The 16,524-nt window shown below is 52.1% G+C and overlaps 5 protein-coding genes across 5 annotated transcripts in view; 1 reads left to right on the plus strand and 4 right to left on the minus strand.

Moving 5' to 3' along the window:
* Nucleotides 1-123: 123 nt before the first annotated feature.
* Nucleotides 124-1,229, minus strand: PODANS_1_13570 (uncharacterized protein; the record flags this gene model as incomplete). Its single annotated transcript, XM_001905024.1, has 2 exons — nt 124-1,083; nt 1,143-1,229. 2 exons carry the CDS (start codon nt 1,227-1,229, stop codon nt 124-126), a joined length of 1,047 nt encoding a protein of 348 aa, XP_001905059.1.
* Nucleotides 1,230-1,806: 577 nt separating this feature from the next.
* On the minus strand, nt 1,807-2,842 carry PODANS_1_13580 (uncharacterized protein; the record flags this gene model as incomplete). Its single annotated transcript, XM_001905025.1, has 2 exons — nt 1,807-2,715; nt 2,789-2,842. 2 exons carry the CDS (start codon nt 2,840-2,842, stop codon nt 1,807-1,809), a joined length of 963 nt encoding a protein of 320 aa, XP_001905060.1.
* Nucleotides 2,843-7,119: 4,277 nt separating this feature from the next.
* PODANS_1_13590 (uncharacterized protein) lies at nt 7,120-8,590 on the minus strand (the record flags this gene model as incomplete). Its single annotated transcript, XM_001905026.1, has 3 exons — nt 7,120-8,031; nt 8,094-8,414; nt 8,477-8,590. The coding sequence occupies 3 exons, from the start codon at nt 8,588-8,590 to the stop codon at nt 7,120-7,122; spliced, it is 1,347 nt and encodes a 448-aa protein (XP_001905061.1).
* Nucleotides 8,591-13,443: 4,853 nt separating this feature from the next.
* PODANS_1_13600 (uncharacterized protein) lies at nt 13,444-14,610 on the minus strand (the record flags this gene model as incomplete). Its single annotated transcript, XM_001905027.1, has 4 exons — nt 13,444-13,907; nt 13,960-14,275; nt 14,344-14,362; nt 14,570-14,610. 4 exons carry the CDS (start codon nt 14,608-14,610, stop codon nt 13,444-13,446), a joined length of 840 nt encoding a protein of 279 aa, XP_001905062.1.
* A 1,413-nt stretch (nt 14,611-16,023) lies between these two features.
* The window catches only part of PODANS_1_13610 (uncharacterized protein), a gene marked incomplete at both ends in the record, with an annotated part of 2,072 nt that continues 1,571 nt past the window's right edge, over nt 16,024-16,524 (plus strand). Inside the window, 3 exons of the mRNA XM_001905028.1 lie at nt 16,024-16,070; nt 16,171-16,202; nt 16,329-16,378. Coding sequence (XP_001905063.1) covers nt 16,024-16,070; nt 16,171-16,202; nt 16,329-16,378 — 129 coding nt within the window. The remainder of the gene's footprint in view (nt 16,071-16,170; nt 16,203-16,328; nt 16,379-16,524) is intronic.

Below are 16,524 nucleotides of genomic sequence, written 5' to 3' on the forward strand. Positions count from 1 at the left end.
CCTACCATGACCCTTCATTACCATCCCATAACCTTTGCAATGCATCCCGTTCATCCTTCATGTCTGCTCAAATAAATACATGTATACTAGACTCATTGACCCCATGCCTTTGGAGAGAATCCATCAGTTCTTCTCCATGTCCTTGGGGGCCGGGTCCCCGATACCATCTTCGCCAATCGCGAAAAGACAGTCACTCTCTGGCAGACAAGGACTGTCGTAAATCTTGGCTATTCTTGTCTCAGCCCTTCCCTTCTTTAAACTGATGCGTGTTGTACTGGCATGTGCGATGATGTTGCCGCCGATGGGCTTCTTGGGGTCGGGGTTGAACATGGCTGATGGACCGCCATCGACCTGTGCCACCACCTGGTTCGTAATAACGACAGCAATCCCGAACTCATCAGCAAGACGCTGAAGAGTACGCATGAACTTGGCGAGATGGGTCTGACGAGAGCTGAGCTCACCACGACCCAAAAAGTCAGTTCGGTAGAGCGAGGTGGCTGAGTCAACAATCAGAAGACTGAATCGTGTCTCGCACATCATGGCGGCTGCTTGATTCAATAACTGCAGTTGATGATCCGAGTTGTACGCTCTCGCATAGGCGACATTGTCGAGAACCTCTTCCCCAGAAAGACCATATCGATTGGCCACAGCAAGAAGACGGACGGGGCGAAAGGTGCCTTCTGTGTCGATGTACATGCACTTTCCCTCGCCGCCGCCCATATCAAAAGGCAACTGACATGTCACGGCCAGTGTGTGGCAGATTTGTGACTTTCCCGTGCGAAACTCGCCGAAGATTTCAGTTACGCTGCCGGTTTCGATGCCACCAGCCAACAGTGTGTCAAGGTTCTTGGAGCCCGTCGTGATGGAGATGAGCTCACTGCGACGCTGATGCATTTCCGTAGCAGTAGTGAAGCCCATGGGGACGAGTTTCGAAGCTTCAGTGAGGATCTTTTGAGCTTTCTGTTCCGAGATACCCTTGATCTGTTCAAGTACCCTCCTTGGTGTATAGGCGACGGACTCAACCGTGTTGTAGCCTCCCTCGATGATCATTTGAATGTCACGTTTAGTCAGACCTGCAACGCCCTAAAAATTCTAAGTCAATGATTTTGGAAATGGAAGGGTGGGAGGTAGTTAAAACGTACCTCCAAGGCTGCGAGGGGTGTGGGCGCGCCAGGGTTGGGTCCCCCATCCTCCATCGCTGATTCATCGTATTCCTCGTGAGCCGACATGTTTCTTGATTCGCGAGGGTGGACAATGCTCTCTTTCCTGTTCCAGCTTCGGAGGTTTGCGATACAATCAAGTATGGGATTGGAAGGGCGAAGAAGATGCGTGTAGGTGAAAGTTGGTGTTGACCCGAATAAATTCAGTGGGCGCGGGGCGCGTTAAGCTTTGGAGCAACAACGACGCGGAATCCCGTGACCACTTTCGCCTGACCTGTTAAGGGTGGGTCGAGCAACCTGCGGTGCCAAGACCACCACCCCGCTGCGTGCCTGGAAATGTGGGGCATGCCGATTGGGTCCCTTGGAGCTTCATGAAGCTTCAAAGTCAATATGAATTTATATTTTTTCATCCACAGTTACGATTAGCCAACAAAGTTTCCCCAGCAATTTGTAAAAGCGGAAAGGGTGATAACAGTTTCCAAAAATACGGGCCTCTCAAATTCATACCATCCTTCTCCGGCCTCCGAAGCTCACTCCTTAAGTTTCCTGTCTCATCCGATGGTTAACACCCAAAAGCTATTTCCAACATGACGGTGTATACAAGTTCATAATTCATAGCTATAGCTCTGCCTTCAACCCCATTCGACTATGTCCTCGGCTTATTGGGAGACTGGGACGCAGTTCTGCCCGGAACTGGGTTCACGGAGTGGTCAAGCTTCCTTGGGCCTCCAAAAGTTCCAGCTGGTAGAATCTCGAATCCCCCGTTCACCCTCCGAGAAGAACGGTTCAAGTGCAAGTCGCCGGGCCCAAAGGTCGGCTCGGGGGCTGGTATGCTGCTCACTGGTAACAGGGGAGTCTGTGTTCTACTGGGTAGTCGAACTGAGAATCCACTGGGTGTACGGGCCGGGGTTTGAAAAGGATCTGGGGGTGAGTCCTGCCCATTCCGCGCACTATCCACCTGATGGTACTGATACTGTCCTTCACGAAGTGGTTTTGGCGCATAGACCCTCGAATTGAGTGCCGATGAGTTGCCCTTCCCACTCCCGCTTCTTGCCGAGGCAGACTCTCCCAGCGACGACGCTGAGCTTTGCTGACTAGGATAACGGGGTATTTGTTGACTCGAAGTGGGGACGTAGATATCGTGAGGCTGTCTCGATCCATGCCCCTCCAAACTTCGAAGTGTATCCTCATTCAAGCCGCCCATTGTTCGAAAAAGCGGTCGTTGGCTCTCCAAAGAGACTTGGGAGACCGGTGGTAAGGCAGAAGATTGGCTACTTGCCGTCGAATTGGAGGATACAAGCTTCGCAGTAGCTGGGTCGTCCTGGGATGCAGGTCTTGAGATCCATATCCCATCAACCTCCACGCCACCCTGTATAGCTCGAACTCCGAAGGGGATATCGTTCGTTCGCTTCATGCCAAGACCTGACCTGCGCATCTCCTCCACCCGCAGCCTCTTCTCTTCGTCCAACAGCTCTTGTTTTTTCACCAGACGGTTATTCCACCAGAGTTTCATCAGCCCTGCACAAAATACAGCCACTATTCCCATAGCTAGGATCTGCCAGGTACGCCTAGTTAGCAAAACGAAACCCTCAAACAGCATTTTGAGGAAGGTAAGGTAGAGGACATACAAAAGTCATCTGCTGCCACAACTCCCAAGAAACAAAAAAGATGCCGTTGGCCATTGTTGTTTCGGGTGCATAGAGCTGTGCCAGATACCGATGAAAATACTGCTAAGTTTGGGACTGGCTGAATGCTGGAGGCTAACGAGCCTCCAGGCAGGTAAGGTGGAGATGTTGAGTTTCGAGAGCTCGGGAGGGTTGAAGGTCGGTGTCTCGGTGGAGAGGTCCTGCCTGGAGCTCTGTGCACTGTGAAAGATTTCACGCTGGATGTTGGTCACCAGAAGGAAAGAACGATGTGGTAAGGCTCGGGTACGTCGCCTTTGACTTGTTCCACAGATGGATTCGTTGGAAAGTGTCTGGCAGACCAGAAGTGTGTCGCTCTTGGCTTTTTGAAGAGCCACTTGACTCTTTCAAATCGATGTCGTCAGGTTCGGATGAACTCCTATCAAACTTGTGACTTGAACCACCGCTGTAACCCGTTTGTTGCAACTCACGCGGACCCAAATGGATACGACAAGTGTAACGGACAAGGCGGCCTCGCGGTGATGCCCAGGGGGAAGCTGATTTTGGCAACTCTGGCTGCGAACGGCTAGTTGCATTCACAGGGCTGAATACTCCGGGATGGCGCCTTCTCAGTTTTCTTCACGATACCACTCCAATGGTTAGTGAAACGCAGGTCAACCGATGGCCTCTTTGCCAGAGAGGGGGTGGTGCAACACAAAGTCCTTGTTAAAAGTTAAGAAGAGCAATAAGATTGAGATGGATGAGAACAGCCCAATGACAGAAAATGCAAGAACTTTTAACTAGACCGGACGACAAACGACGAGCCCACTTAGCCACTGAGCAAACGATCTGACGAGGTCTCCCCATTTTGTACTGGAAACAAGACAGTCTTTCGGGTACCGGCATTCAACAAATTCTAGCGCCAAAGAAGTCACAAAGCACCCCTCATACACCGCAACTCTGCCATCACTCTCCCGCCCGATGAGCCTACGAGGCTCGTCCTCCCGTCATTCTAGACGCGATCCATTGCAACCTACAACCCGTCAACTCGCACACTCACCAGCACAAGTGGGGCGTTCCTTGCATCCCAATGACCACCACCTCCTCACCAGGCTAAATACGCAATGTACACCTGAGAAGATAGCAACCTGGCCTTTGAGCTTTAAAACCAGGCTCTGGACCCACGATCGAGCCTTGGGGTGGTGGTGGTAGTCGATTGTGGTGATGATCATCGTCTGTCAAAGGGGGCAGCGGCCCGAGAACTGACAAGAATAACGCACAGGGTGCCAACGAATAGATTACTTGCAGTCGAAGCTTTGCCCAAGACCTTAGCCCTCGCCAAAGGGTTGGTAGATTGCTTGGCAATTCATCCATATTGCCGCAACATTCAGCATTTTCTCCTCGGCAATTACCTCCCCTTCTCTGCAGCAATCATGTCGGCTTCGGCGAGCACGAATGACGCGGCAAACGCGGTGAAGCTTCATCGTGGGGGTTTGCGCACTGCGTTCCACTGGACCTTATGATCACCATCGGAGTCATGGGGACCAGCTACGAATTGGCCGCTTTTAAGCATCAAGACGTTAATCGAATCCACAATTTTGAAGCCGTTGAACATGATGGCGAAATTCACAGCGCCAAGGGCAGCTGAAGTTGAGGCTGGCAACCCATGTCAATGATCCGCACCAGTAGACGTTGCCAAGATTATGTAGGGCTCAGCTGAAAAAAGGGGGCAGGGGGTTAGCTTGGCGTGTCCCCCTAGCAACCAGTTCGTGTCAGTCGTTTCCATACCTTCCTGATTAGAAACAAAAATGAAAAAAGGGGCTAGAAAGATTGCATCGTCTGAAATATATAGGTAAAAATATCTCTCTTTATACCCAGTCGGACAAGACCTTCTACATCACAGCTGATATGTGACGAACACTAATGAGAAAGCTCACTTCGTATTTCGTACAACCAAAATATCTTGAAGAGGGCAATCTAGCCTGAATGAATGGCAAGAGGTTTCCCTCCCTTGCAGCTTAGTCGAGTTACCGTCTGGAGCATTCCTGGCGGCCCCACCTCCTCCTTGGACGTGCTTGTGTTTCTTGGTGGGTGATTAGCTGGTAGTATTAAGCTGTCAGAGCTGTAAGCTGACCAAAGCTATCCCAATCTGTTATTGTTCTCACCTCACTAACCCTTCCTTCAATTAATGTTCTTCAAAACAGCTATCAGCCATGACTGACTCATCGTCAACTCCCCCATTCCCACCAAACCTCCCTTGGCATCCCTAACCACCATCTCACACACAAGACTACTACCGCGCGGCCCCACAGAATCATCTAAACCCCTTTCAGCATGCAAAAACCAAGGCTTCTTTCACCTCGGCCTCCGCCACCACCCCCCAAGGCGCCGCCGCCATCCTCTCTCAATCCTCCCAACCCTACGATCTCGCCGAGACTCTTTTCAGCTTCACCACTCGCGACGAAAAAAGAAATACTCCCTCCAAAAAAAAGGCCGTCTCGTTATGGTAGTTAGTTACAAGCCAGCCGGCAAAGTCGAAACAACCGATCCCATCCACCCACCCAGTCACACAACCAGGTTCTTCAACATTGGCAAAGATGCCCTCTTCCACCCTGCTACCTCTTCTGACTTGCTCTCGGGAGTAACCCCCCCCCCCCCCCCATCTCCCCTTGCAAAAAACCTTTTCATATCCACCTGCCATGCCCTCTTGACCATCCTAGTCCAAAAACTTGTAACTTGCCCTCCTCAGCCATCACTTTCACCAATCTCGACGACTTTTTCAACCATGATTAGGCGCCTAACACATACCACCTACTCCTCGCCACAATGAAATGGCACAGAGCCCCCCCCCCCCCCACCCCGCTCCCCCCAAAGACCAACTTCAGCAACCGCAACCATCATCCTCTTTAACTCTGCTCGGCGGCCTCGACATAGAATCCACCACTTCCCCGATCCCCGGGTAATGGGAATGGGTCCGGCCTCTCACCGGGCAAGCCATCGTCAATCTAGGGAAGATACTCAAACGGCTACCTCAAACCAGCTAAACACCCTGCTGTGCCACTGTTGGAAGCGACGGGATAAAAAAGAGGTACAGTATCGTGCAGTTTGTCAGGCCGAACAATGATATTTTGATCAAGACCGTGGATAGATTTGAGTGCGACGGGGGCAGGGGTGAATAATACCAGGTAAGTTTAAACCAATACTAAAAAGAACGAGGCAATGAGGACGAGAAAAAGGTTCTTACTGCAGAGGAGTGGATGGTGCAGAGGCCCGTTCAGTTTGGTGATTGACCTTGAGGTAACCACTACTACACATACCTTCTTCAAGTTTCATTCAAGAGAAAGTCAACACACCCAGGCAGCACGCACAGCAAAGGATGTCAACTCAAAACAGGCAGGAATTGCCTTGCTAGGTCCTATGTGAAAATTGCCTTACTACCCTACAGAGAATTCAAAATATTCGATAAAGCTGTCGGCAAGGCCAGGCCGTAAGCAACAACAACCCGGTGGTAGTCGTTGAGAGAAATTCTCTTCTAGTTGAATGGGGAAACGGTGTTGTCGACCTCAGGATCCAGACAAAGTAGATCGGCGGTCCTCTAACCCAGAAACTCCCCACACCTCATCGCTAAAACAATGTCATGACGAAATCGCTTACGAGATCTCCCCAAAGCCAAAAGCAAAAACGCGCAAGCTAGCTGACATGCTGAGCAAGGGCAAGAACTGAAAAGAACTGAAAAGCAAAAGGTCTCGCGTAACCCAGCCAACGCCAACTGGCCTCAATGAGGCGTGAAAGAAAGCAGTTTCACAACTAGAAACGTCAAAGTGTCAGAGCATCAAATAACGTGAGGAGGCAGAAAGATCAAAAAACGCAAGGAAAAGCAAAAACGCCGTTTTGGTCTTCCCCAGACAAAATTCAAACCAGCTACGCCAATAGAACCCCCCAGTCGATCCATGCTATGTTGGTTTGACCATCCCCAACGAAGATCGGGCCCATATGAAAAGGGTATATATCCTTCACTGATCAGATTGAAGCGAAATGCCCATCGGGCTCGCTGGATGGTTCGTGTAGTCGTCAAAAAGTCCTCAGTCGCTGCTGTGCGAGTATCCCTACATGTCGAGGCTCATCCCCTCAACCAAAAACCCATTCTCGTGATGGGTGTTACATGAAGTGTCGTAAAAATGATGTTGCTATATCCCACAGATGCCGATGGTGATGAAAATGATGGCCGTATGAAAGTGAAGAAACCGCCCGAGGTTGACGCCAAGTCCGTATAATGATTAGTAGAAAAGACAGTAGAGAAGACGTTGAGGCAGCGTCAATGACTCGGTCAAAATGATTTACCGAATGTCGAGCTGAAAGGGTTTGAAGCGGCCCCCTATCGTGGCGCAACGCGGGCATTTCCTGCGAGCACCCTGTTCGCCCATCAAGACGTCGACGCATGCCTGGCAAAGACCGCAGATGCACTCGGTACAAGCATAAGATTCCCGCAGTAGCGAGACGCCCTGGCAGGCAGCGCAGTATATCTGCGTGTTCTGGGAGGAAAAGCTGGGCGACGAATCGGACAGGCCCCGAGATTCGATGTGAAAATTATCGCCGCTTTCGCCGCTCTCGACCGACGGGAACGGGTCGGGGCCTTCGTTGTTGTAAGACGGGGGCGTGAGGGCTTGTTGCAAGGGGGACGCTTGGTAGCTCGTGAAAGTATTGTGAGGGAATGGCGGCAGTGATGCACGTGGGATGGATACGGGCGACTGAGGCACCTGGGTCGTCAGGCGTGGGTCGAACATGGAAGGGAATTTCAGACTCACTGGAGTTCTGTCCTCATCGATGTCTTCCGTTGCCGAGGCGGCCGCATCGATCAGATCCTCCCAGCGCTTGCCAAAATCAGTTGTTGGCTCGACCGAAAGGGCTTTTCTGTCGGCACCGCCTGGTTTGAGGAGATCGGGATTCACATCATTTTGAATCCGGCGCAGCCATTCAGCGGCAGCACCCTTGGATTTTCTCCGGTGATGGCTCCGTTTTGAGATGGACTGCTTGCGCGGGCGGTTGGCATCTAGGGGTCTGTGCAGTGGCGGGAGGGTTGATGATCGGCCTGGGGGAGAGTTGGCCATAATCGAGGGAAGAACCTCGCGACGCCTATTAGGATCAAGACCGGAATACGGCATGCTCGTCACATCTGCATTGGTCAGATGTATGGGTGGCAGTTCGACCGATGTCCTCGGCCTGCCGCCTTCGTGGTCTGAATGCCAGTCCTGTATGAAAGAAATTCCAATCAGCGTTTGCGCACTGCAATTCAACAGCGATTTCCACTCACCCCTTCAGACTCCCATCCGTGCTCGCTCTTGTAGCTGTGCAGCTGCGCCAGGGCGGCTGCAGCAGGATACATGGCGGCTCCGCCCTGGTACTCATCAGGGTGCCGCGGGGTGCCAGGGGCACTGGAGTCATCTCTACGGTAGCCATGCGCCGGTCCTTTGTTCTGGCTCATGTGCGCTGGAGCAGAGGTAGGCTGGGCGGTCGGTCGCGGTGGGGTGTTGATCATGAGCAAGAAGCTCTCCTCGGTTGCAGGCAGCTTGGCGATGTAGTGCTCTGGATGCGCTCTTCGAATATGCTCCTGCATTGAGCGGTATCTCTTCTCCTGCAGTCGGGAGCCTTGTCAGCGCAAGCTGTGGCGGTCGAGATCAGACGGGTCAGACTTACGCCAATGCAGCGCTTTCTGCAACTGGAGCCATCCTGATTGTGAAGCGGGCACACAACCTCATTGTTGGCGTCGGTAATGGAAAAGGACGAAGTGAGAGAAGACCTTGGAGGCATCTTGAGATGCTAACCCCACCATGCGATGTCGAGTGCTCTGGCGGGGAGGTGCTCTCGGAGGTCGAGTCGATAGGCGATGATAGCGATAGCGACGATAGGCAGCGACAGGCAATTGCGGTGCTGATAAGAAGCTGAGCGGTTAGGGTCGGGGTCGCAGTAGGTAATTCAATTGAGCAGTCGAGAAAAAAGACAACCGCGAAGCTTGTTACATTTGGACCTGTCGACGGTAAGCTAGAAAATGAATTGTTTTCTGGAATTGCGCTTTGGGGAAGAAAGAGCTCCAAGCTCCCTCTTGCAGGTGTAACAAGAGGTGTTTCGAAGAATGGACGGGCGGTGGTGGCAATTCCCCTTGGGGCCTGGGGTGGGAGCGAAGACAATGAATGGATGGAACAGCTCGAAGGGAGAGGGTGGGGATCGAAGCGGGGACCGTCCTCGAAATCAAGCAATGGGAGCCAAGCACACCCCAGACAGGGACAAGCACTAAGGTAAGCATCAGCGAGCAAGCAGTGACACGGTGCCGACATTCTCATTGACGGGTATTGAGCCATGCGCCTAGGTATCTTTGGGGTCTCCCGCTCCGGAAGCAGCTCTTTCTGTCCACGCTGTCTGCTACCTGTTTAGTCCAAGCCTTGCCCACCTGGTTAAAGAGAGACTGCCGTGCTTCGCAAACCCGCTCAACGGCGCCCCGAGCCTGGTGTCTGTACAAGTACTGGCTAGCAGGCCACAGTCTGAACAAGCCACGCCTACTGTGCCGGGGTAGGATCGCCTCCACGAAATCCCGGAGCTGGAGGTGTGGGATGGATAAGGGAAGAAGAAGACGGGGTCGAACCCGCAGCTGCTGGCGTCTTGTCGTCAGGGCAGACAGGGGAAAATGGACTCTTGCTTCGGGAGTCAGCATGGCAGACAAAAGCTGCCATCACGCTGTGCAATTCCATGCAAAATGCGTCAACTCATACTCGTGGTGCAGCCGCAAACTGGGATGCCCAGGACTCTTGACCTGGAACCTGGCAACAGAGGCCTCTAGTCTCTCGAGGCGGTCAGGTCAGGTGGTGTCAGGCGCCTCGACGTCTTTCCAAGGTAGGATGGCCAGAACAAGCGGCAGCTGGGATGATGCGAGAGGCGAGCTTCCGCCCACGCAGCGCCTGTTTTCTGGCCAACAAGAAACCGGTTGTCTGAGCTGAGAGCTCCGTGGTCTGCTCTCAATTCATTCAGCTCAGCCTACTCTGTACCAGGCCTGCCTTCCTTGGAGGTTCAAACATCTTCGTATCGGACAGTCGAAGCGCCAGTGGGGGGGAAACGAGAGTTTTGTTTTCTCCATTCGTCGCTGAAGCCGACTGACACGGGCTGGTGACGGACTTGACTCGGTTGAACAACGGATGACGGGCCTCCCGGACGTGATCAAGAAGGGGTGGGGTGCCTGTCGAGCAAACGAGAAAAAGTGCTCGAGTTTCGACAAGTTGAGCACATGCGCCGACATGATTGGATGCCGGGCGGACTCTCCCGAGCTACCCCCATGCTAGGAAGCTTTCCTGGCAAAGCTCCCAAAAAAAGATAGTAGCAGACAAGAGCTGTGCTCTTTGGGACGGAACGCCGTGCAATGGGACCTGTGAAGCTCTCTAGATCCCGTGCATACTTGGTAGCTATGCCTGTGCCCATCCTACCAAAATAGAACCCCAGGCGCGATGGTGTGCCTGGCTCAAACATAGCGAGTCGCGGTATTTCATGCATAACCAAACATTGTTTTTCGACATTCGATATCTAGACGACTTTGACTCAACATTAAAACGACCCCAAACGGCAAAGCAGGGATCCCCAGGCGACCCTTGAGCGTTGATTTCGAGGTGGGTCTGCGGGGCAGTGGATCGCCAGACTATTGCGGGGTGGCTCTCTTTTTGCCCCTCTCCTCTTATCAGTTTTATCGATTTGCTATGATAACAAGATCTCTATATCACGATGGTGTTGCTTCAACACACCAGGTGCTTAACCAACAATGTTTGCGATGCTCAAGTAACCGGAGTAAGTTGCCCAATGTGGGTGGGCCTTCGGCATGCATAGAGCTCAAAAGCCATTGCTTTTCCAAGTCGGAACACAACAGCCAGGTTTTCCATGACAAGCGCAGCTGTTGCCCCTCGAAGCCACCAGAGCCACAGGTCTTGGGTGGCAAGTTGAACACGATGAATTGAACCGAGGAAACGGAGGTGGACTCTTGAGTTGCTTGGCAGTTCGAGAAGGCTAGCCAAATGAACAGAAACGAACCAAACACCCGTCGAAGCAAATCTTAATCGACTCAACGTCACGAGATTGATCTGCAGGTGCATCGCGAGTAACCGCTCGTGAGACACGGCTTCGCTTTCTCGGTGCTCGGCACCCGCCCCAGCTGGCTTCTACAGAGTCTTGACCTGACTTGGAAGACTCAAATTCCATAAATCACAATCAGGAGCTTGAGCTGGCGAGATTGTATTCTCTCTCCTGAGACCTCCACAAATACTTGAGACGATTCCCACGCTGTTTGATCTTGCTGGCTGGCCAACTGACTTCCTTCAAAGAAGCTTTCCGAGGATGTCATGTTGTGTTTGTCAGCTTGTCAAGTTGTCAGGTTCGGTGTAATGGTTGTACCAGATCACGCTTCAGGCGCGTATTCAACAACCCGTCTTCATCGACTTATCATACGGCTATCGTTGGACGATGAGAATGCTCATATTACACCTGCCGGCTGTGTTATCACAGCTCACTCTTACAGGTACACTACTATTCCTTGGGCTACATCGACCACAGCCGCAGTGGTCGGACACATGGACGGAAATTCCCCAGTGAAGGTCGAGTTGGTAGGAGTTTACTTCGCCGTGAGTGGATTTTTATGTTTCACGGTATCACACTTTGCCAGCGTGGACACAGATTCTTATCGAGCGCGTGAAACTGGGGTATAGCTTTTCAGTCGGCCGTCAATTTTGTCCCTGTCTAGCACGACCACAGGTATAGATTCAGGCTCTCTGCTTCGGAGTCAAGTTCGCTCCAGAAACATTGGTTATATGGCCCTACCTTATCGGGTCATAACTGTTGAGCCCGGTTGAGGTCAGGCTCGATGGCCGTCACTATACAACACCTCAACAGCGATGCCACCTTTTTGTTGACCTTTGAACCCAGAAGCTATGAACACAGCCGGGCTGGTCCATCCAAGAGCCCAAAGCCATTCCGAATCCTGCTAGACCCATGGATCACAGGACCGGCCAAAGTCATGCATCCAAAAATAGCTAAAGAAACTCACAGACAGCCACCCTGCATCTTGTCTCTCCTTGAGCTTCCCGAGCCAGATTTGGTCATTATATCCCACCACAGCTCCAAACATTGCAATAAAGCTACCCTCCAGCAGCTCCCAGCCGTTGGTACGAAAACGGTCATCTTAACAACACCAGCCTCAGGAAGCAAAATCAAGAGCTGGAAATACTTTGAGAAGAGTAGAGTCAGAACACTGCCCAAATGGAAACCCCAAGAACCAGGCAGACTTCACATATTGCGATTCCCAACCCCATCCACACCCCCAGGAGAGCCAGGAGAAATAACAGTAGCCTTCCTTCCTCAAAAACACGATATTTCAGGCCTTCAATACGCAATAGGAATCACCTACCGGCCGCCACCACCCCCATTATACCACCTTCCCCTTCCCCCACGACTCCGGAGTAAATCCCAATCCAGTTTGAGAACCCCCCTATCTCCAGTCTCAGTCCAGCAACAACCGAAGCAACATCCCTTACCACCCCCAGACGACAGACCCATCAGCATCCTCTACATCCCCCACGGAATCCCCTACGCAACAATCCACACCTACATAACCAACCACCTAATTTCCGAAGCCGCCCTCCCACTGACCGTCCTCCTCCACCCATTCAACAACACCCACCACCGCGGGACCGTCCCATCAGGAATCGAAATAGCAATCAAACTAGCCGCCAAAGTCTGGATTGGCGCCCACGACGGCAACCTAGTCCTCCGCGGCCTCATCAACAGGCTGTTGTTTTCCAGAAGAAGAAAAATCCCCAAGCAGTACACCAAGGACGACATCCATCAGCTTCTCGCAACAAAAGAAGAAGAAGAGAATGCAACAACAACAAACAAGACAGCTGTCCTTGTCCTTGAACCCGGCGAGAAGACCACCCTTCACAGCACGACGAGCAAGCCTGGTGGTGGTGGTGGTGTTGTCATGGGGACGATCACCGACCGAGGGGAACTGCAAGATGAGCAGCAGGGAGGCCATGATCACGGCGATGCTGAGAGTACTAAGGGTCAGGATGACAACAACAACAACAACAACAACAACAACAACAACAACAACAACAACAACAACAACAACAACAACAACAACAACAACAACAACAAAAACAAGACTGCCAAGGATAATGTTGGCTCATCAAGTTCCAGGAAAACCCCAGCAACAGCAGCAGCAGGGATATCCATCCCCTCGTTGGAAAAGTGCAATTGGCGGTCCAACTTGGAATTGTTTCTCAAAAAGGAAGAGGTTCATCACGGAGGGAGGGTGCCAGCTTGAAGAGCCCTAATACCTAGACTACGGTTGTCAACAATGAATTGGCTACACCTCAATGACTAATGTGTCTTGAGTGACTCATCTACTCGCTCGCTCTGCCTGTTATGCTCATGAAACAACAAAACCAAACGGTATGATCAACCACCTTTGCCCATTGTTGAATAAAATAATCTGTGGAAAAAAACCGTCGTATTTTTTTTTTAAAAAAAAAAAGAAAGCCCAAAAATCGAGCAACAACACACCATGCCTCAAAACTAGACACACAGATTAAACACCCCCATCTCCCTATGTCCCATCACCCCCATCATATCATCTACCTCAACTGCCTCAATATCTCCGTCAAAAAATCCTCAAAGCTCAACGTGATATACCCATCCCGATCCTCATCATACTTCTTAAACACATCCGTCATCCTCTTCAGGCTAATACAAGCCTGCACAAACAAGTCAAAGCTCATCACCCCCTCCCCCCTCTTGTCATACGTCTTGAACAGAACCTTGATGAACTGGTCGCTGAGGCGGTACCTAAACGCCACCAGTGCGCCCTTGAACTCCTCCAGGGAAATGTTCCCCGACCGGTCCGTGTCGAACCGGTCAAAAAGCGTGCGCCACGAGGCGAGGAAGGACCACAGCCCGCAAAACTCCTCAAATCCGATGGTGCCTGACCGGTCAGAGTCGAACATGCGGATCATCATGCGGACGGTTTGGGGGTCGAAGGCGGTCCAGTCGCCGTTGACGAGGGCGGCCGAGAGCTCCTTTTCCGAGAGTTGACCGGTGCCTTTGATTTGTTAGCTTGGTTAGAAAGGAAAGGACCATGGCGCGAAGCTTACCATCCTTGTCGACGGCCCGGAAGAGAGGGAGCAAGGTTGGGTCAGCGGCGCCATCGCGCGGGGCAGGACTCGGGGGTGGGCGGGAGCTGGCAGGGGGACGGGTCTGCTGAACCGGGCGTCCCTGGGTAGCTGTCGGAGGGGGGCTCATGCCGCCGTATCGGTCCGGAGGCGGGGCGTGTCGTGGGGACAACCGGCCGGTCTGGTCGTAGCGGTCGTAGTGTGAGTTTTTGTGCTCGAGCGGGCGAGGCGGGGGTGGCTTGTTCTCGTATCGGGAGGATGGAGGGGGGGCCTGTCCAGTGGGCGACCTTGGTCCTTTCTGATACAAAGGGGGGACGGCCGGTTAGCTTCTTGCAGAATGATGGATTAGAGAATGGCAGTTCTCACTTGTTCTGGCTCCGCAAACCTGAGGAAAGCAAACGCGGCGTGTTAGCAAAACGATACGATCATCAGGTAGTGGTGGCGATGTGGTGATGGAGGGGGGAGCAAAGTGCCAAATATGGTGGGGTTCCATCCCCCCTGGCGCAAGCGCAAAAGCAAGAAGCCACAGGAGAGAGCGTTGATAACGGAGGTTTTGGGCTTGCGCGTTTCTCATGCATGCGGCAGCACTCACCTGGGCAGCTCATCTGGGTTGTAGGATCTGTTGTAGGCCATCTTTGCAAGGAGGTGGTGGTTTGCGACTCGAAAAACAAGATCGTCGCTGGTAGTTCTCCTGAGGTGTGTCACGTTTGAGGGTTGGACGGTGGGGAGGCTACAGTTGGAGGTCTTTGCGAGGGGTTAAGTAGTGTAATGTTTTTTGGTACTGCGCCAGGCGTGCAGGGTGCTCAGCCTCAGATAGGTATGTCTGGGAAAACAAGGCTTTCTTCCCTTTTCTTCAGGAAGCGCGAAAAAAGTTGGGAGACGACAGGTTGATATTACTTTTAGCTGCCCCTTATTCGACGCCGAGCACGGCGGCTTGCGTCTTGTCCACCAGGTGCTGGAGCGGTGCCCGATGCTGCGAGATGGTAGTGGGGATTTTACGGTAATTGTATCCATGAAATGTAATCATGGGAATCCGTCCCCTTGGCGCTGGAAAAAAGCCACTCGGTGACGTTTCGTCAGTGCCGGTTCCGGTCGTGCAGTTCCTGCCCAGGCCGATTTCCTAGACACTGGTCACTCGGACGCTTTTACGAGATGACTATTATTTATAAGATTTTGAACTAGCAAGGAGATTATATCCACGTTATCTTGAAGCCTGTTCCTTTCTCTTATCCGTATCAACCTAATCGACAGAAATGGTCCAGTTGACCATCAAATTCCAGAAGCGTCACAAGGGTCCATCACAGGGGCTCGCTCCTGGTGGGGTCATCTTCAACTTTAGGATCTGAGAGGTGGAGCGCCTTCGTTGCCGTTTCCCCCCAGTTTTTTCGAGAAGGCTTGCTGCCGCAAATCCGGACTAGTCTGGGTTTCAGCATTACCGCTGGCGAGTTTGACAACTGCAGCCTCTTTCCTCCTTCTCGGTCTCTGTCAGAGTCACCTTCTCGAGGTTTTTAAAGAAGTAAACCAAACCAAGAGGCCGTCACGAGTCAGAGCAATAGGCCGTGGTACATGAGTAATGGCAGGCGGCATATGGTTGGGGTGACACTTGATCAATATCATATGAGAGAAACAGCACAACTCCAAAGCCCAACTTGGGTGCCTGACGAGATAATACACACAGATTGTAGAATATACATATGTTGATATCTCCAATGAGGCGATACGCCGGCTGAAGCACGCTTGTTGGAGCTCCCGCAGCGGATAGTCCCACAAGCCGGATGGGATCCTCCACCTTTTCGCTGGCACTGGAATTTGACCGCAACTTTCCCTACCTTATGTAATACCTGCCCTGAACAGCACTTTCCACGCCGGCTTTAATAGTACGGCCGTTGCAGTTGTTGGGCTCGGTCTGTGTGTTGAGGCGCTCATGCACTTCGCTTAACCCCGTGAAGAGAACATCAAACCAAGAAGAGCTCATATCATCCCTACTGCGTATACGCGCCTAGTAAGAAGGATCCGAACTCACACTACTCCGTGTTCGCTGTCAACATGCCAGCCGAAGCCGAAGCCGATGAGTTTTGGCTGTTTGGATACGGGTAAGCTTTTACACACTCCCCTCTGGAAAGAGGGAAATGAGAAAACAAATCAAGACTTTTTATGCTGTCAGAAACACACGAGGCTAAATAATCACCACAGGAGTTTGATCTGGAAACCGCCGCCGCACTTTGGTACTCTCCCCATTACCACCTACCTGCCTGGTCCTTAGCCCAACATCACGTACCGATCGATAAATCGATACCGAGAACCCCATTCTCTGGTTCCGGCATCCAAGACGGCAGCTAATTTGAGCCAAGACAGGAGAATCCCAGGCTGGGTGACAGGCTATGTGAGACGGTTCTGGCAAGTACGTGTGTGTCTGTGTCTGTGTCTGTGTCTGTGTCTGTGTCTGTGTGTGCCGACGTGTGTCGTGCATGTGTTCTGCGTCGCCCATGTCGTTGCCCTTGCAACCCTCCCGTGCTCCCTTTGTAGTATACGAATGAATATCTCCGC

Source organism: Podospora anserina, chromosome 1 (genome assembly GCF_000226545.1).
Source record: "Podospora anserina S mat+ genomic DNA chromosome 1, supercontig 3".
Lineage (NCBI taxonomy): Eukaryota > Fungi > Ascomycota > Sordariomycetes > Sordariales > Podosporaceae > Podospora > Podospora anserina.